We start from the raw sequence: 20,603 nt of genomic DNA, 5'->3' as shown, positions 1-20,603 counted from the left end.
CATTATTTACAGTCACAAAAATGTGCATGCTTCTCTGTTTCTGTGAAGCATCAGTGACATCCAGTGGCTAGTTATGCAGCTGCTAATATTTGTGTATTCACTTCCAGTATGTTTACTAGAGGATATATTTACTCCTTCCTTCTCTTTTCTAAAGATGGAAGCCAGCAATCATTTGGGTAGCCTTGCTCCTGTATTACATAGTGTATTAAAGCATACAGGGCTAGTTTCTCAGCCACGGTTCTATCCACTTTGTGCTGTCTGAGGATTTGGCCAGCTAAGCTGTTCCCCTACAGAGGGGAAATCTCAACTGGCATAAAGCTAGCAGAGTTAGTTCTTATGCCTATCTCTCCCACTCTGTCATAGGTGGCATGTCAGGAAGGGGCAGGGAACCTATAGCAATTTTCAGGTGGTCCTTTAGGAACCATAGATAGCTGTCATAGGGAAGAGCACCTCGTCTGCTCTGATTTCAATCAGGAGTAGGACCAGGGCAGCTTGAGAATCAATGTGCTACAATCAGTTCCCTGCTGCCCCCCTCTTCACTCCTGCCTTCACTAAGTGTTTCTGGTTGAAGATAATCTGGCCCATGAATTACCCTTGATGAAAAGGGGCCCAATTTTACAACATTTTAATGTGTTTTATATATGTTTTAAAAGTTGCAAAACTGTTCCATTTTCATATGTGAATAATACATTTTACATAGATCTACTATACCTTTTATCAAATATATAATAAATTATAACAAAAACAAAAAACCAGAGCAAATCAATGTCAGTTCAATTCTATGGTCCAGATTTAAATTGCACATCAGTTGGGAAATTCAGCAACCTTAATTCTTCATCTGACTCATATGGGCCCTGATTCATCAAGATGCTAAAGCACATATTAACTTTAAGCATGAGTGGAATCTCACTGGCCCCAGTGGAACTACTCATGTGTCTAAAGTTAGGTACATGCTTAAGTATCCTGCTGTAACTGAAGCCAATAGAAAAATCCCCATAGACTTCAGTGTGCAGGCTTGGACCCACAGAACTAACTCCTGCTCACTTTACTCACATGAGTAGACCCACTGCCACGTGCTTTGCAGTCAACAGAAAACAATGGATGCAAGCGAAGTATTAGTCAAAAACATCTTCCCTTGCTTTGAACTTAAGATTCTTAATTAGAGTTCAGTTTTTAGACATCTACAGGAAGTAGCCAAAATAGAATTTGTCTTTAACAATGTGGACAGACAGCCAAGCGTTGCAGTGGCAGAAATGTCATTTTATTAAGGGAATGCGCTCAAAGCAATGCGTCAGCACCAAGTACATCATTTTGTTTAATGTTATCTACATTTCCTGGAGGTTCTTGGTAGCCTTCACATCTCCCATGAATTAATTTTGGTATCTCTATCCCTGCATGCAGCATGCTGTCATACTTCCACCCTTTATCCTAAATTGTATGCAGTGTCCCTGGCAAGCAATGCTTTTTAGTAAAAATAACACCCAGAGAAACCTTAAGAATGAGACAGGAGGTTACATGGTTTCTTTACTTCCTCATTTAACTAATGTACATTGGAATGGAAGCTTTTCCAAGATAGTAGATTAGTCATTGGCAACCCTCAAGAAAGTGATTATTTATCATATCAATGTGCATCCCTTGAAGTGTCCTCTGCTCAGGGATGTGAAGTGACACTGGGATCTTTAAAAGCTATCAGCCTCTGTGCAGTCTGTAAGTACCTCTTTTTTTCCCCCAACCTTCCTACTTTGGCAATGTGTTACCTGCACAAGATGTAATCCTCTTAATTTAGGCACCCACCTTTACCCTGTTCCTAGGGCTCAGGCATAACCCTGCTGGTTTGCAGGGCCTTTTACCAGTGAAAGAGCCTTACACAGTGATATCCTTATCCTCTATTTATTAACAATTACCAAAAACAGAATGCACGTGTTACACATACAGTGCTCACCACTCCCAATAAGACATTAACTTTTCCCTGCTGGCCAGTCAGGATCAGATTCATCTGGGGGACTCCAGTTTCTGCATTGTGTCATTGGCAGAGTGGTGAGGTCTGGCAGCTCTGATCTTTGGGACTGTGTCCTGGAATTGGCTCCCAAAGAATTTCCTTTTGGACCCCAGTTTATATAGTGAAATGTGAGTCCTTTTTAGCTCTACCTTAACCAATCATTATACTAAAATTTTACACCGTTAGGATTGGTTAGTAACAAAATTCTCTAACCAAACCTACCCCACCACTTTAATTTACACCTAGCAAAATTATGTAACAGATAGAAACAAAGAACAAGAGACGATACAGATAAACAATAAGGAAGTGGGGACCATAATGACAAAACAATAAAGAAATGAGGATTTCACAACCACAACTATTGATAAGTGTTTCTTGCCAGACAGAATGCTATCAAATTAAGTTTTCTTTAACCATTTTAAGATCTGTTTCTTTATCTGGTGATAGAGTGGGTGCCATTAGGACAGGGTCTCCTTCTTAACAGACTGATATTACATTGTTTAAATGGAATGTAGATGGAACGTGAGGATGTGACTTCTTGCTTCTCAGCTAATGGCTGCTGCTCGGCTGCTCTTTTAATCTGGCTGCAGACGAAGGCCTAAGGCCTTACAATACGGCTGCAAAAAAGGGCCTTAACCTTACAACTGTGCTGATTCTGAAGTGTTATTTAAATGACTTTCAGATACCTCATCTTCAGTCTTTACAAGGGTCTCATGAAAGAGAGGCATATAAGGTATTTAGCCTTTGTCACCAAGGACTGCAGATTAAACAGAGTTGGAAGGTTCCCACAAGAGTTTATTAAAAGCACCATTTCCCTACAATTTGGAATGGATGGTGTGAAATGGCATTTAAAAAAACCCAGCCCAGCTGTGCCTGCTGATGGTTGAAAATCAAAGAACGAGAACAGCAACATGAGTAAAGCAAGGGAAAAAGATAGAGGGATGGACCAGAGACTTATAACAGAAATATACTGTAGTCATGGTAAAAAAGTAGTGGCAGAAAGGATACCTTCAGACAACTCAATGTAATGTCTGATTCACCCACCTCTATGGTAGGACTATCTATCCTCACCATTTTTCTACATTTTTGTAATACCTTCATTCTATTGCACCACTCCTATTGAGTAGCACCATTTTGTGTCTATACTCTAGTTTAGTGGACTAGGGCAGAACCAGTATCAGCTCACTATGACTCTCAACTATTTTGCCTCAGTTCTTATGGATAAATTGTGAAGTTCCCATGGAGTGTTTATTATTGTATATTTATATTATACTAGCCCCCCAGAGACCTCATTCAGGATCAAGACCCTCTCTAATGTACAAACACACACAAAAAAACCCCCATTCCTTACCCACATAGCATTTTAATGATAAGTGAAGATGCAAATACAGAACACATCTTTTGGTTTAGATTCCAATCTGGTAAAGCCATTCTAGAACTGGAATGTGCCTTGAGTATGTTACAGACTAGAGAGTCTGGAATTAGATCCATTTTTCATAGGAGATTGGTATCCAGAGTCATAAGTTAAAGGCTAAATAGATGGCTCTAATTTTGTCACAAGTTGATTGGCCCCTATAATAGGGAGCAGGTTCCCGTGAACTTGGACTAATTATCTGCTGCCCAATTGGGCTTGAGGGAAGGCAGCTGTGTTTTATAAGGGAACAAGCATCAGCCAACAACCGGCTGCAGCTGTCTCCCTCTTTATATGGCTCAGATGCCTTCCCTAAAGCACAGTTGGACAGTGAACCTGCTCTCTCTTAAAGGGGCCAATCTGACACCAATCTTAGAGCCCTCTCTAGATATACCTTTAAGATATGACTCTAGATACCTTCCTCCTATGAAAGTTGGGTCTAAATGGAATGCACAGTAACCTTGTGCCTCTTAAAGGGGCCAGTCACCCTCTGATAGTTGGACATTCTTGTCACATCCAGAAGCTGAGGTAAAGCCTACCTATCTTTGCCCTAGCAGAATATGGTCAAAAATCACTGCCCTAAATTGTCTAGGGCCAGAAACATGTACATCAGAGAACTGAACCCGAGTTGGGGCACCAGGCTAAATATCAAGGGTGAGCAATACTTAATTTATGCCAGGGCTGAACCCTGGCACCTCTAGGCTTGGCCTTAGCCCCAACACCTCTGGGTTGCTGCATTCGTTATTAAAGTAAAAAAAAAATTCTTGAGCCCCAGGCACCTCTTTCATTAACTCTTAGGCGGGGGTGTATGTGTGTTCACACTAGCCAGGCTAGTCTGAGTTGAGATCTGTTGCAGTTTTGCCCCGTGTCTGCACTAGCGCTGGACTATACCACCGCTCTCACACGTCTCGTTAATATCTGCCCCGCCGCGCTCAGTGCAACTCCCTGAGGCAGCAGCTCCTGCTGGGAGCTCATGAACCGGACAGCAGCCACCCGGCACTGCCGCGGAGGAGACGGACAGGGCCACAGGGTGGTTAACCCGCCTGGGGTGGAGGAAGACTGGCTGTCACATCCCAGCTGGGCGCTCCTCTGGACTCAGGCTCGTCGCGTACCACGCTGATTCGAGACCTTCAGGGAACGGTGCAGCGTCCGCCTCTGTTTCCTCACGTTTCACCCAATTCGGATTCCGAACGTGTAGACGTGGCAGCGGGGGCGGTGCCCCCCGCCTCGCTGTAGTGACTCCTGGAGCCGCTAGGGGCCGCGTTCGTCTGTGGCGGCTTCTCCCGGCTCGGGGGCGGCACCTCGTCGGTGTCGCGCCCGCCGCGTTGCCATGTTGGCGGAAGAGCCGCCGCTGCCGCCTGCAGCTCGGGGAGCCGGGAGCCGGCGCGGAGACTGGGGGCCCGGGGCCGGCCCGCGCGCGGGGATGGAGGCGAGGGGCTTGTGCCTGCCCCGCGGGCCCGAGAACCTCTGCTTCGACAAGGACGAGTTCATGAAGGTGCCGCGTTGCGGGGGTGACCGGGCGGGGGGGTCTGCCCCTGCGCTGGCTGTGGGGAGCAGGAGGCGGGGGCTGGGGGCTGCCCGAGTTCCCCGCGGGGCAGGGCCGGTCCCCTGCCGCTGGCCGGGCTGCGCAGGGCGATGTGTGTGTGGCCGGCGCCCTGGGGGCAGCGGGGACAGGTTCACACTCCTTCCTGGGGCTGAGGGGGGGAAGCCTGTTGTCAATTAGCGGGTTTCCAGCCCTGTGGGCTCTGCGTTAGTTCACCAGGCTCCAACCGAGGCCATTGCCCTGGGTGCCCTTCTGTGACCCGCCGTGGGGCAAAGCCTGATCCCGCAAGCAGCGTAGCAGCCCAAGCTCCGTGGTGGCTTTGAGCACCCACAGCTGAGCGAGTGGTGGCTCAGTTAGGGAGACAGTGGAAGCCTGGAGCACTAACCTCAAAAGCTGAAGTCTGACTACTGAGATAGGCATCAGGTGCACGGGTGGCAAGTTTGTAGAAATTTTGGTGGTGCCCAGAACCCGGCCCCTCCAACTCTGCCCCCACCTGCCTAAGGCTCTGGGCGGGGTTCCTGGGGGGAGGTCTGGGGTGCAGGTCCTGGGCTGGGGATTAGGGTGCAGGAGGGGTGCAGGCTTTGGGAAGGAGTTTGGGTGTTGGGTGCAGGCTCCGGGCTGGGGCATGGGGTGGGTGTGCAGGGGGGGTTGAGGGCTGCAGGCTTTGGGATGGAGTTTGGGTGCAGGCTCTGGGCTGGTGGTGGGGGTGTAGGAAGGGGTGAGGGGTGTAGGCTCTGGGCTGGTGGTGGGGGTGTAGGAAGGGGTGAGAGGTGCAGGCTCTAGGCTGGTGGGGGGTGTAGGAAGGGGTGAGGGGTGCAGGCTCTGAGAGGGAGTTTGGGTGCTGGGTGCAGGCTCTGGGCTGGGGCAGGGGGTGGGTGTGCAGGAGAGGGTGAGGGGTGCAGGCTTTGGGACGGAGTTTGGGTGCAAGCTCAAGGGGGTGTAGGAAGGGGGAGGTGGTGTGCGCTAGGGCAGATTATTAGGCTGTAGAGGAATGAGGGTTGGGGCTGAGGATGAGGGGTTCATGATGCGGGGGGCTTAGAGCTGGGGCTGAGGATTTGGGTGTGGGGGGATGAGGGCTCTGGCTGGGGCTGAGGATTTGGGTGCAGGGGGATGAGGGCTCTGGCTGGGGATGAGGATCAGGTGCGGGGGCATGAGGGCTCTGCCTGGGGATGAGGATCAGGGTGCGGGGGGATGAGGGCACTGGCTGGGGATGAGGATCAGGGTGCGGGGGGATGAGGGCACTGGCTGGGGATGAGGATTAGGGTGCGGGGGGATGAGGGCTCTGGCTGGGAATGAGGGGTTTGGGGCATTAGGCTCAGATCTAGGGCAGAAGAGCAGGGTAAGGGTAGCCTGCCTTGCCATTATTGGATGGGAGGCGCTAGGACCCTGGGGCAGCAGACAGCAGTTCTGCCGGGAACCATTCTCTGGCAGCAGGAGGAGCAGGCAAGGACGTGGTGGAGGGGGGACACAGGGAGAGGGGTGGAAGGCGGAGGCCGGGACCTGCTCCAGGCAGGGATGCGGCGGGGCGGGGCGTTGGGGGGAGACCCACCGGGGCTGGTCCGGGGCCGATCTAGGCAGGGCTGGGGGAGAGACCCAGCTCCAAATATTGCTGGAGCAGGGCACCCAGCCAGGGCTGGCTTTAGGAAGTGTGGGGCCCAATTCGAACATTTTCGGCGGGGCCCTGGCAGGGATGGCTTAAAAAAAAAAAGTGGAAAAAAAAGCCTTTCATTTCTTACATGTATTATTTACTTTCCATAACTATATAAATAAAATTATATATTATGTACATTGTATCATATATGCTGTTGATTGGTTATTAATGACTGCCATTTCACATGTGTGGATCCCAGCTGCTCCCTGCCCCCCCTCATTGAAGCAGGTGTGCAGGGTTACTGCCCTGGGAACTGCAGGGCACAAGTGGACATGGGGCTGGCTGGAGGCAGGGCAGGGGCTGACTGGAGGTAGGGTCTGGCTGCAGGCAGGGCAAGAGGTGCGGGACTGGTTGGAGATAGGGGGTGTGTGGGGCGGGCTGGCTTCAGGCAGGGCTGCGGGGGGATGCAGCAGGGATTGGCAGGGCTGGAGACAGAGGAGCATGAGTGGCTGGCTTCAGGCAGGGGGGTGCAGCAGGGGTTGGCTGGAGACAGGGCAGAGTGTGCAGGGCTGGTGTGGGCAGTAGTGTGTGTGGGGCTGGCTGGCTTTGGGCAGGGCCACAGGGGTGTGTGGCAGGGGTTGACTGGAGACGCGGCAGGGGGTTTGACAGGGACTGGCTGTGGGCATGGGGTGCAGAGCTGGCTGCAGGCAGGGGGAGCTGGGCTGGTGTGGGCAGGGCAGGGGGTGCAGCAGAGGCAACTGGAGCCCAAGCCCTTTAAATAGCCCCCAAGCTCCCTGCTATCCCAGGGCTTTGGTGGCTATTTAAAGGGCCCCAGGCTCCCGAGCTTCTACCCTGCCCCGGACTTTCTAAGAAGCCTCGGGAGCCCTGGGGAATGCATGGGGGTGGTGGGGCTCTGGCGGCTATTTGAAGGACCGGGGTGGCAGAGGCAGCTGGAGCCCTGGCCCTTTAAATAGCCCCCAGAGCCTCTCACTACCCCAGGGCTCTGGAGGCTATTTAAAGGCCCGGAGCTCTAGCCAGGAGAGCATGACCTCGAGGCTTGCCGTGCTCCGGCTGGGCCTCCAGCCGGGAGAGCGGGGCTTGCCGCGCTCCTGCCTGCGCTTCGCTCAAGGGAGCGGGACCACGGAAGACCCCTGAGCAGGTTGCAGCCAGGGACCCCGGGAAAGTTTAAAAAAAATAAAAATGTCTAAGGCGCGGGGCCCGATTCCTGGGAATCGGGCGAATCGGCCTAAAGCCGGCCCTGCACCCAGCCCTGAATATTCCTGGAGCCCGGGCATCTCGAGCCCATATAACCTGCCGCCTATGATCAGGTGTCCTACTTCTGCTTAGGTTTTTGTACCATCGCCCGAGTGCCTTTCACTAGTGCTTTAAGTAGCATGACTAATGTTTATCACATTTACTCTCTCATCCTCTCCCCTGGGGTGGAAATGTATGTTTTGGAATTCATATTTACATATATCCGCACACCCACTTTGCACATGGAGCAGATGCTGGGAATGGGTGACAGGGGATGGATCTTTTGATTACTTGTTCTGTTTGTTCCCTCTGAAGCATCTGGCATTGGCCCCTGTTGGAAGACAGGATACTGGGTTAGAGGGACTATTGGTCTGACTCAGTATGGATGGCCTTATGTTATGTTAAGGTGGTTAGGTTTATGGTGATCCTTCCTTCCTGTGGGAGTTAATACCACAGTCTTGGGCTGGCCCCTGGGAAAGCTTTGTCTCCTGGACACAAGCTTCTTCTTTATTATAGAAAGTTCCACTATATTAGAGGAGTGAAGTTGCTGACTACAATCTTGTAGATAGTGGACCAAGCCCATTGAGTGTTTTGAAGATAAAGATTGAGATCTTGATTCTGTATTATTTGGGAAGTTAGAAACTATTGTTTTTCTCAGTAGTTGCTGCTTGTTTTTCTTTGGGACAACTTGTTCTTCACCCTTTCTGGGGTGATGGGGGGCAAATGTTGTTGAGAGGTGATAGGCAGAAGAACTTTTGAAAATCTTGAAACTGGTTTTCAGGGTAACTTGGATAACTGAGATGCCCTCCCTGGGCTTTGCCCTCTGAATACAGGCCCCTGGAATCACCCATGATGGTAGCTGAAGTACTTTTTGTTGTGGGGGCAAAAGAAGCTTGTTTGCAGTGTTTCCAATGTTTGCAATTGTATTTCCAGTCTTGCAGTATTTTATGGTTTTCATAAAGCTCCAGCTCTGAGAGGCACATGATTATGTGAGAATCTCAGCTTCCATTTAAAAAAACTAAAATGAAGTTTCTAGCCCTAATTTTTGCAGTGACAAACTTGAAAATGTGAACTTTGGTCTACCTTAATGACACAGAAGACAAATTAAAAGAACCCCAAATTTATTTTCACATCGCATACTTTTAAGCCTATCAAATGATTTTTGAACCATTGAGGTTGGCAATACTGTTAAGCTTAAAAAAAAAAAAAGCTGTCTATATTAATTATAATATAGATCACTGGTCGTTCTCTGCTTCTGTGTAGACTAAAGGCCTTGAGTAATCCAAAAATGTTAATATTTTGAGAACCCAAGAAATGAATGGTCAATGAGATCCGTGTGTGTGAGGCTCTTCTTTGAAGTGGTGTGCAGAATGAAAAAGCTGGTAAATCACTAGAACAGATAGATTTGAAATATAGAAATTATTGACAATTTTTGTCTAACCTGTTTTAAAATGAGCATGTCAAGGAAAGACTAAGCTGAATATACTCCTTAAGCTTTGACTATATTATGGATTTTTACAACAAAATTTCTACAGTGCTACCACCATTTCAGCTCTGTTTGTTTTAGAATGGCAGAATCAGACTTTCACTTTGGGAAGGTAGCGTTTTGGCTGGCTTGGGCAACAAAATGACAAATGAAATTTAATGTGGATAAATGTTAAGTAATGGACATTGGGGTGGGGGAAAAAAACCCAACTATACGTACAATATGATGGGGGCTAATTTAGCTACAACTAATCAGGAAAGAGATCTTGGAGTCATTGTGGATAGCTCTCTGAAGACGTCCACACAGTGTGCAGTGGCAGTCAAAAAAGCAAACAGGATGTTAGGAATCATTAAAAAAGAGAGAATAAGATGGAGAATATCTTATTGCCGTTACATAAATCCATGGTATGCCCACATCTTGAATACTGCATACAGATGTGGTCTCCTCATCTCAAAAAAGATATATTGGCATTAGAAAAGGTTCAGAGAAAGGCAACTAAAATTATTAGGGTTTGGAACGAGTCCCATATGAGGAGAGATTAAAGAGGCTAGGACTTTTTAGCTTGGAAAAGAGGAGACTAAGGGGGGATATGTAGAGGTATATAAAATCATGAGTGGTGTGGAGAAAGTGAATAAGGAAAAGTTATTTACTTGTTCCTATAATATGAGAACTAGGGGCCACCAAATGAAATTAATGGGCAGCAGGTGAAAACAAATAAAGGGAAGTTCTTCACACAGTGCACAGTCAACCTGTGGAACTCCTGGCCTGAGGAGGTTGTGAAGGCTAGGACTATAACAGGGGTTAAAAGAGAGCTAGATAAATTCATGTCCATTAATGCCTATTAGCCCGGATGGGTAAGGAGTGATGTCCCTAGCATCTGTTTGTCAGAGGGTGGAGATGGATGGCAGGAGAGAGATCACTTGATCGTTACCTGTTAGGTTCACTCCTTCTGGAGCACCTGGCATTGGCCATTGTTGGCAGACAGGATACTGGGCTAGATAGACCTTTAGTCTGACCCAGTACAACCATTCTTATGTTCTTTTCTATCAGATTTGGTGATGGAACTTGACTGCTGTTGAAAAATGAATGAAAAGAGCAAATTGAGTTTCTAGGGCTTAAATGAAAGTGATTGTGATTGTTACAATGGATGGCTTAGTCTGGGTAAAAGAAGCAAAACATGGGTCTAACAACCCACTGTCTCAGGTGGTAAATTCGTTATTTTATTGTAATAATTAGAGAGTAAAGCACAAGTCTGCTTAGACACTTTAGCGTAGCTCTGTTCAGATCTGGAGTCTCTGCATCTAATCTAACTTTTTTTCTTTTGATTTTTATTTTTGTATTGTTTTCTGTTTCCAGTTGTGCCTATCAGTTGTCTAGGAGTGCCTGAAAGACTTTGCAGTATAAACATAGGCACAGCACTTAAGTAATTGTTTAGGGTGGAAGGGAGGGAGGATTGTGCAGTATATGATGTGTTGGAAAGTATGTATGGAAAGCAGCAAAAATGTAATAGGGCTAGTCTCTGAGCAGGTTTATTGGTTTCTGTGACTAAGGTAGGCCTGTATATTTAGAGGCATGGTTCTTTACAGTTCCAGAGTATTTGCAGCTGTGCAACTGAATATCAGAAAATCCTTTTACTCTTTACATTGTGATGGTTTGGAATATGTGCACGACTCCTGACTACTTCCATTTGCTTATTCTTTGGGTAAAGGTATGTAAGGTATTAGAATCCTTCTTAGGATGACTGCAAAATGACACCTAGGAATGCACTTCTAGGAGAAATACACATGAAGATGAGAAGAAATCACAGATTTGCAGGTAGATGTTAGATTTAACTGTAAATACTGTAGAGTAAGAAATATAAACTAGTTTTTAAGAAAAAGCTTTAACTTTTCATCTGTAATAGAGGAAACTTGAAACATAAATCTGTTTTTAATTATTTTCCTTTTCTTGTCCATCTGATTGTCTGTTTTTTATGCTTGTGCTTGTAACTGCTTCCAAATGACATTCCTGCAGTGCTGCTTCTCAGTTTCCTCGTACTTTATTCTTATCAACTTCTGTATCTCTCTTTCTTTCAGGATGGATTGATTAAATAATTGATTTTAGTCATGTTTTGCATTTTTGCTTTTTAGTGATTTGCCAAAGAAAGATTGGTTCTCATTGGTTGATAACCGTTAAAACATATTGATTTGCAGTTAAATATAGCCTTTACACTAATTTTGGTGCTTCTTTTTGCTAATCAGGAGAATATGCTATCTCTGTACACATTTATTTAAGCAATTATATAGTGTAACTTTTTACTAGATGATTAATTTTTAATTTGTGACTTGGGCCAAGCTTTAATTGAATGGAAATCCAAATTCAATTAAAATGCACAAAAATATCATTTTATTTCTTATTAAATAGAACTACCCTAAATGTGCTCAATATATAATCAAAAGGAGTTTATCAAAATGTGTTTTGCATTTAAAACTAATTGCTTTATTAAACCTAGGAAGTAATATCTGTACTAATGAACTGACTTGATTATTTCTGGTCACCATTATTTCAGGATTTTAGAACTGGAAGATCTCAGCCTCTTGCACCTAGTTTTTATTCAGAGGTTGGAAGAGGAAAACATGTTCTATTTTTGTAACTCCAAAGTTAGTTTCTAAACTTTGAGCTAATCATAGAATTGATCTACAGTATTTGAATAAATTGAAATGAAGAACATATACTCTCTTCACCTGCAGAAGAGGCTACTGCTTTCAAAAGCTAGTTTAGCACTTCCAGAAACTCTGGTTTCAGGTGCTTAGCCAATGATTTCCAGCAGTTTAGTGGTCTGGCTTTCTTTAAAACTGTGCAGCAAACATGTGGACTGCTTAATATTATGTTTTGTCTTTTAATTTAAATAAGTTTAGGCATTAACACAGTGTGTCAGTTTCAAATTTAATTTTAAATAGGTTTGTTTTAAATAAACCTGTATTTAATTTAAAGTGTAATTTAAATGTAAAACATCCAGTTTCAATAGAATATGTTTGCAGTGTTAGGTTGACCTAAATATGTCAGACAGGATGCAAAATTTTTCACAGCCCTAAGTGATGTAGTTAGGTCAATCTAATTTTTAGGTGTTGATTAGGCCTATATATTGAATCACTACATTCTTGTTGATTCTATACAGCATCAAGAAGTCTGAAGAGAACACAATCAACATCAATAATGAAATTTTGTAGAATGTTGATTTGTGTCCTCTTTTGTCTGTCTGTGTGCACAGGTTTGTATGTCCATTGTAATCATTTATGGTTTTTCTAGACTGTGAGTGAGAATACAGTGGAGTCTGGATGGAATGAACCTGAAAGGCAGATTTGTATTTCCATGACATTTCCCTAGAGATTTCATAATCTACTGTGAAAAAGCAGCTTCAGCTTCTTTTCCATTGTCCTCTCACCTTCCACTGAAACGTCTTTAATTTGATATTGATTTTTTTTTTGGTCATCAAATCTGATTTCTCAGTATTGTCTAGTAGTCTTGAGTGTTCTTGAAAATTGTCATCTGTTGGTTGATCTCCATATCTTCGGTTTTCCTTTCCACCTGCTGCAATCTTAACAGAAGCTTTGAACTTCTCCACTGCAACGTGACTAAAATCAAACCTTTAACAATGCCTGCTGAATGCTTAGCTACAATGTGCAATGTGGCTTTATAAAAAAAGCTTCAGGGTTGAGCTCATACTTGTAACATATTGTCAGATAAATCCATGGGCAGTTTAAAGCAGAAGTAAAGGGGTTTGGATAATACAGTACTGCAATACACATTAGAAGACAGTATCATCTGTCCCAATGAGTCTAGGATCCCAGAAAGCTAAAATCTGTCTCTAGAGTATGGTTTGTCAATTATCTGCACTTTTTGCTTCAGGTAGGCTCGAGAGTTTAGTTGTATTTAGAATGCTTATTACAGGAAAGATCCAATTCTTTTCTGTTTCTTTGGTATGTTTTTTATTTACATCCCTGTATCTTTCTGCTTGTTGCATTTTCAGCCAGACTTTGATGTCGATCACTTTGTGTCTGACTGCAGAAAGCGTGTCCAGTTGGAAGAGCTCAGAGATGATCTAGAGCTCTATTACAAACTCCTTAAAACTGCCATGGTAGAACTCATAAACAAGGACTATGCAGATTTTGTTAATCTTTCAACAAATCTGGTAAGTTTTCAAGTTGAATGATGTGTGCGAGAGTGTTTTAGTGTGATTTTTAATTACAGCACAAAATTGTGAATGTGTTTCTTTCCTAGCATGTTAGGTAAAGAAGCCTTGAATTCTTGCCCGTCAAATTGAGAGAGACTGGAAAACACTTATGTGCTGTACCTGTACTTTCTATATAATTGCTTGTCTGCAGTAAGATGAAAAGCAATAATTGCGATTTCTTTAAAGATCATAGATTTAGTATGAAGGCAGTAAATAATTGTTGAGAATTCCCCAACCCCCTTAAAATGTGAAAAGCCTCTAATACATGTAAAGCTCCAGATATCTGAATTATTAAAACTGAGTGACACAGATCTAAGATTCCCATAAGAATCCTTCAGAAATGGCCATACTTATAAGTATGCACACTATGTAACAAGTCGGTACTGTTCAATCCAGTTGACCAAGTACCACAATTCATTTTTCAAATGGAAATGTCTCATTGCATTTCTGTATGGCGCGCATTGGTATGCATAGTACAAATATATAGTTTGCATAGTTTTTCATTTTTCTTCTTGTCTCTGCACTGAGACAAATAGTAGTGCTGGTTTCTGCGTGCCTTTCTTGTAGTATTAAATGAGCATACTGGCACATCACTAAAAAATATGAACCAAGATGAGATGACTTTTTTGTGAGGATTGTATAGGTCTATAAAACAGTGCTGTATCTAATGGATACAGTCAATAATGAATTCACATGTTAAGTGAAACAAACATTATTATAATCAAATAGTTTCCCAACTGTATGTTTTGATCATTTCTGTAGGTTGGCATGGATAAGGCCCTCAATCAGCTTTCAGTGCCATTGGGACAGTTACGAGAAGAGGTCATGGTATGTTTTGAAATAATCCATATATACCTCAAAATAGTTCGGTAAACTTACATCTCATACTATATCTTATGAAAATTAATTGCCTTTTAAATTCCTCGAATTGATAATTGTTTATCAGAGTCTTGTCTTTGAAAATGAGAAATGTAAGACGACATTTCCTGTTAATTGTTTTAGAGGACAGTGTGATATAAGAGTTCTGTCGTAGCAGAAGTAATTTTTCATTTTCTGTAATGCTATCCATCCAAGGACCTCAAGTGATTTAAGGACATAAATGCATAAGCCGCATGAAACCACTGTGTAGTGAAGAATTAGCACTATTCTACACATGAAATTGAGGCACAGAGCGATTAAGGATGTCTATAGCAGAACCAGGAATAGCGGGTATATCTCCTCCCTCCCAGTTGTATACATTATCCACAAAGACATCTTTCCTCCCCTTCTCCTTTGAGACCTTTGTTACAGTAGTTCACCTAGCATGACTTGCATTTAGCAGCTGATATATATTGTTAAAAATATTCACGGCTGTTCCTAGAGGATTTTTGTTGAAAATTTGACACATAACTTCATCTTTTGAGGGGGAAAATGCCCATGTGCTAGTACCTTATCTTTCCTCCGTGGTGGAAAAATGTTTAAATCCACATAAATAAAGCATAAGTTAAAGGGACACAGTCAACTTAAAAAAAAAAAATCACACGTCTGTCTGAAAACGTACTGTTTGTTTCAAGTAACACTTAGGTAAATTTAAGAGAGGTAAGCAATGGGGTCCCCCAAAGATCTTTATTGGGACCTGTGCTCTTCAACGTATTCATTAATGTTCTGAAAAAGGGAGCAAACAGTGAAGTGGCAAAGTTTGCAGATGTTAAAAAATTACTCAAGATAGTTAAGTCCAAAGCTAACTTCATGAGGTACAAAGGAATCTCTCAAAACTGGGCAACAGAATGGCAGATGAATTTCAGTGTTAAGTGCAAAATAATACACATCGGGGAAAAATAATCCTGACTACACATGGATAATGATGGGGTCTAAATTAGCTGCTACCAGTCAAGAAAGATCTTGGAGTCACCATGGATAGTTCTCTGAAAACTTCCACTCAGTGCCCAGTAGCAGTCAAAAAGGCCAGCAGAATGTTAGGAACTATTAGGAAAGGGACAGAAAATAAGACAGAAAGTATCATATCACTGTATAAATCCATGGTGCACCCACATCTTGAATACTGTATTCAGTTCTGGTTGCCCCATCTCAGAAAAGATATAATAGAACTAGAAAAGGTTCAGAGAAGGGCAGCAGAGGTGATCAAGGATATGGGACGGCTTCCATGTGAGCAGAGACTAAAAAGAGTAGGGTTGTTCTGTTTAGGGACGAGACCACTAAGGGAGGGATCTGATAGATCTGTAAAATCATGACTGGCATGGCAAAAGTGAATAGAGAAGTGTTATTTACCCTTTCCTGCAGAGATCACCCGATGAAATTAACAGGCAGCAGATTAAATACAAACAAAAGGAATTATATTTTCACATGTAACACAATTAGCCCGTGGAACCCTTTTCCATGGGATGTTTGCCAAAAATATAACTGGGTTAAAAAAAGAACTAGATAAGTTCATTGAGAATAGGTCCATTGCTGGCTATGCGCCAGGATGGTTAGGGATGCACCCCTATGCTCAGGATGACCCTAAACCTCTGATAGCCATATGTTGGGAGGGAAAGACAGGGTGGGTCACTCCAGCTGCCCTGTTCTGTACGCTCCCCTTGAAGCTCTGGTGCTGGCTACTGTTGTAGACCAAATATTGGGCTAGATGGACCATTGACCTGACCCAGTATGGCTGCTCTTAAATATAACTGAAAATATTATTCCTCTGTTTCAGTTTTATTTACTTTATGCATTTGAGAGCAATTCATGTACTGTATATTTCAACTTGTTTTCTCTGTATCTCAGTTAATCAGTTTTCCCTATTGTTTGTCTCTTACATCATAACAGGAAAGAGAGAAGTTTTTTTAAAAAATATAAAAATGATTGCAAACCCATACAAATTAACAGTTCTTAAGGACAGCCAAACACTTCTTTTTTTAATTGACACAAATTGGTGTGTTCTTGGGCTTAAATTTTTCCATATCAGTAAGCCAAATTTTCCAAATTAATTCATGTCTCTCTCAGAGCCTTAAGTCGTGCGTGAGTGAAGGAATTCGGACAGTAGATGAACGTATGTCTAAACAAGAGGATATCAGAAGAAAAAAGGTACAACAGACAAATAGCTGGGGGAAGAAAATACACTAATTAGAGTTATGTATTTCCCCCCACCCCAAACTGTTAAAACAAGACATTCAGAGAGATGGCTGTGTCTGTCCATATCGTACTGTGCGCTGCTTTTATACATGTAAAAATTAGACATTCATTGTTTGGAGACTCCTGGTACTATAAGGTGAGTGATGGTCAATCAATCATAATCCCAGATTTCCTTTTATCATTAAGTCAAGCCATTACTACTATTAACACTTACTCTACTTGTCACTCTGTATAGAAAAGACTGCACTACTATTTCCATTTCATACTGGTGTGTAAACTTCCACATAATTTAAATGTAGTATAATAAATCTAGAGAGAGAGAAATGTTTAATTTTTGACTTATGCAAAAAAAATCTAATTTATTTTGAGGTGGAAGAACAAGAATTATTTGAACATGTACTAAAATATAATGTAGTTCCTATTATGCTTAACACCATTATACCTAAATGGAATCATAGAAATGTAGGGCTGGAAGAGACCTCAAAGTGATCAAGTTCAGCCCCTCAACTGAGGCAGGACTAATAAGCCTAGGCCATCCCTAACAGGTGTTTTTCTAACCTGTTCTTAAAACCTCCAGTGATGGAGATTCCACAATCTGCCTTGGAAATCTTTTCCAGATCTTATTTACCCTTATAGTTAAAGTTTTTCCTAATATCTAAACTAAATCTCCCTTGCTGCAGAGTAATCCCATTCTTGTCCTACCTTCAGTGGACATGGAAAACAGTTGATCATGATCCTCTTTATAATAGCCATTAACATATCTAAAAACTGTTCTCATTCCCCCTTCAGTCGTCTTTTCTCAAGATTAAATATGCCCCATTTTTAAACCTTCCTCATAAGTCTGGTTTTCTAAACCATTTATCATTTTTGTTGCTTTCCTGTGGACTTTCCAATTTGTCCACGTCTGTCTTAAAGTGTGGCTGAACTGGTATATAGTTTCCTGAGTCCTCTTTGTTCTCCTAAACAAATTCAGATCTTAAGAAACTTCAGCCAAAAATGTGAAGAGTGGCCCCAATACCATTCTCAGAGCCGATAATTAGAAAATGGAGACTGAAACTGGAGATGAACATGATGATAAATATTGCTTTATTTACAGATGTGTGTCTTGAGACTTATTCAAGTTATTCAATCAGTTGAAAAAATTGAGAAAATTCTACACTCCCAAAGCTCTAAAGAATTGTCCTTATTAGAAGCAAACAGGTAAGGAATGTGCAAACGTTCAAGATCTATTCCTAATCAACAAGTGCAGTTTTTCATTGTTGTACTGTACCAGAATTTACAAATACTCTTACACATGTTTAGACTTTTAAATATGGTGGAATGACAGCAAGACCACAGTTAAGATAGTGCCATACTTCTAAATTTTACAAGATTCTTAAAATCTCCGTTATCGTTCTGCAAAAGTGGCAGTAAACTAAATATAGAACTTAACATTTTCATAAACGCTGAAATTGAGTGTTTTTTTGAGTAAAAGTAGATTGTTGCATGCTCATTAATCAATTTTTTAAAAGTACCTTTTTGACATTTTTGTAGTGTTGTTTTTTTCAGAATCCATTTGCCAATAATCTGTAATACCTCTGGCTCTGAAATCCCTCCCATGTTTTGGCAAATGTAACATTTACTCCAGTACCGTTGGGAGTAAAACCAAAAGTGGCTTCTCCTGTTTCCTTGACTTTTTCACATAACTGAAAAGAAAATTGCCAACAGCATGATGATGTATATAGGATTGATGATGTAGTATCTGTGGTGGAGAGGAGCCTCATGAAGAGCCAGTCTGGTACTTGGACTTCTCAGACAACTTCAGGGACAAGTTCCCCTCTCTCTGCCTCTAAGCAAAGATGGATAGGACTTGTCTCTCCAGCTGCCATGGGGCTGAAATACCAGACCTGATCCTCACATACCTCATCTTGCCAGCAAACTAGCTGTAGTTCATAGGCAGGGGAAATGCTAGTCTTGTGCATGCCTCTTGGTGCGTGAGATCAGCTCCATTGCTCTTCAGTTGTGGTACAAGGGGGCATGACTAGGGGACGGGACCAGTATGGGAGGATTAGGCGGGAGAGTGGATGTAGGAGCCCTGGACACATCCTCTCCTCCTATGTAAAGGGGGAACATGGTGAACTCTGAGACTGAGTGTAGGAATAACAGTTCAGTTTTAGGGAATGGGGAAGTTTAGTGCAGCCATGCTGGGGTGAAGAAGACCTGGCTATTTCCTCAGAGACGGCCCTCATTAATGCTGCTATGCTACAGGGAATGGGCAAAGAGAGGGTTTCCTTCATCAGATAGATTTGTTCCTTTCCAGAGCTGTTGAGTTCTGTAAAACTGTTTTCCCCTATGACAACAAGCAGGACTGTCACTGCAGGGACCAGTGTTGTGGGTTGCTAAGGCATGATTGCCCACTATGCCTGCCTCTTACCATTATTCACAGGGAAAACATTGTAACTCTGACCTCTTGCCCTGCCTCCCCCATGTTAGAGCTGAGAGTTGAGTGGGGAGTGGTGTGCATCTGACCATTAGGTGGAATGATTTTGTTTGTGGAGACCTTATTGTATATTGAACTGCAAGTTCTAACCTAACACGCACACGCATTCTTTTTTAGCCCACTTTTGACTGGACAGATTTTAGAGAGAATTGCCACAGAATTTAACCAATTACAATTTCATGCAGTACAAAGCAAAGGAATGCCTCTTTTGGACAAAGTGAGACCAGTAAGTACCACTGTTATCCTGCTTAACCTTCATTTAAATCTAACATATGCAGTAGGTACAGAAATACTGACATTACATCAACAATAATGTTTAAATTAGTTCTGGGCAAAACAGGTTCCTAGTTTAAAACATTCCTTTACCAACGCTATCTTCTATGGGTGTTCATGCTGTTATTTTCCAGCATCTTTCAGATGAACAGTTGAGAATAAGAATAGAAAATAAGAAATTATATTAAATGTTTGTCAGCATAACATTTTATCCTTAGTCTAAATCTAGCCTTGGTTCTCTGAGGATTTATTAACTCTGATTATCTTATACAAACTGAAGCATAAACAATTGTTTACCACAGTAGCTACCCTGAATTGATTAAAGGTTTGCCTTTGTGTCCACAGCAGTGCTGCCTTAAACTGATTGAGGTGTGGTGGCTGTTATTTTTGATGGCTTCTTCAGCCAGTGAGCTACCTTTTAGGTTATGTCTACATTGCAGTTACACCAGTGGTGGGCAGCCTGTGGGCCACAGGCTGCCCGTCAGGGTAATCTGCTGGCGGGCCGTGAGACAGTTTGTTTACATTGACCATCTGCAGGCACAGCTTCTCTCGGCTCCCAGTGGCTGCAGTTCACCATTCCCAGTCACTGGGAGCTGCGGGCTGCCATGATTGCGGACGTTCAATATAAAGAAACAGTCTTACGGCCTGCCAGTGGATTATTCTGACAGGCTGCATGCAGCCTGCGAGCAGCAGGTTGCTCGCCACTGAATGAGACACACACAGCTTGCCTGTGCTAGCTGGCTTGGGCTGTGGCGCTGTTTGAAGCATAGATGTTCAGGTCCAGGCTGCAGTCTGAGCTCTGAGACCCCCCCCACACACCTTGCAGGGTCCCACATTTCAGGCTCCAGCCCGAGCTCAAATGTGTACACCACAATTAAACAGACCCATATCCTGAGCCCCATGAGCCCAAGTCAGCTGACGTGGGCCAGCCACGGGTCTTTAATTGCAGTATTGCACTAACCTAGAGCTCAGACCCAGGACCCCATGAACTTGAGTCAAACTGGGACCAAGGGTTCAAACTCTAGTTCATTGCAGTGTAGATGCAGTCCCCCTGGACTCTCAGAGTTCTGTGAAAGTATCCCACTGGTGGACTTTTTGTTTTCTGAACAGTCAGATGTATTGGACAGTCAAGTTTTCCCATACTGCACCACAAAGGGCTAGAGTGGCCACATTTTGGGAGGGCACTAGGAAGTCTGGGTTATGGGTGGTTGGACTCAGGCCCTCATAATGCCGTGTACATGAT

At 43.4% G+C, this 20,603-nt stretch overlaps 1 protein-coding gene across 4 annotated transcripts in view; it reads left to right on the top strand.

Annotated features, from left to right (window-relative positions):
- Positions 1-4,785: 4,785 nt before the first annotated feature.
- Positions 4,786-20,603, top strand: part of COG2 (component of oligomeric golgi complex 2) — a 46,018-nt gene continuing 30,200 nt past the window's right edge. Inside the window, exons 1-7 of one of the 4 annotated variants that reach the window (XM_030556855.1) lie at positions 4,842-4,905; positions 10,993-11,099; positions 13,294-13,455; positions 14,260-14,325; positions 16,480-16,560; positions 17,705-17,808; positions 19,205-19,313. In XM_030556855.1, the coding sequence (XP_030412715.1) occupies positions 13,399-13,455; positions 14,260-14,325; positions 16,480-16,560; positions 17,705-17,808; positions 19,205-19,313 (417 nt within the window). In that variant the 5' untranslated portion in view covers positions 4,842-4,905; positions 10,993-11,099; positions 13,294-13,398. Of the gene's footprint in view, positions 4,906-10,992; positions 11,100-13,293; positions 13,456-14,259; positions 14,326-16,479; positions 16,561-17,702; positions 17,809-19,204; positions 19,314-20,603 lie in introns of those variants that run through there. The other 3 variants (XR_003999663.1, XM_030556854.1, XM_030556856.1) reach the window with 3 other exon arrangements.

Source organism: Gopherus evgoodei, chromosome 3 (genome assembly GCF_007399415.2).
Source record: "Gopherus evgoodei ecotype Sinaloan lineage chromosome 3, rGopEvg1_v1.p, whole genome shotgun sequence".
Classification (NCBI taxonomy): Eukaryota; Metazoa; Chordata; order Testudines; family Testudinidae; genus Gopherus; species Gopherus evgoodei.
Note: the sequence above shows the minus strand (reverse complement) of the source record. Positions and strands in the feature narration are given on the sequence as shown.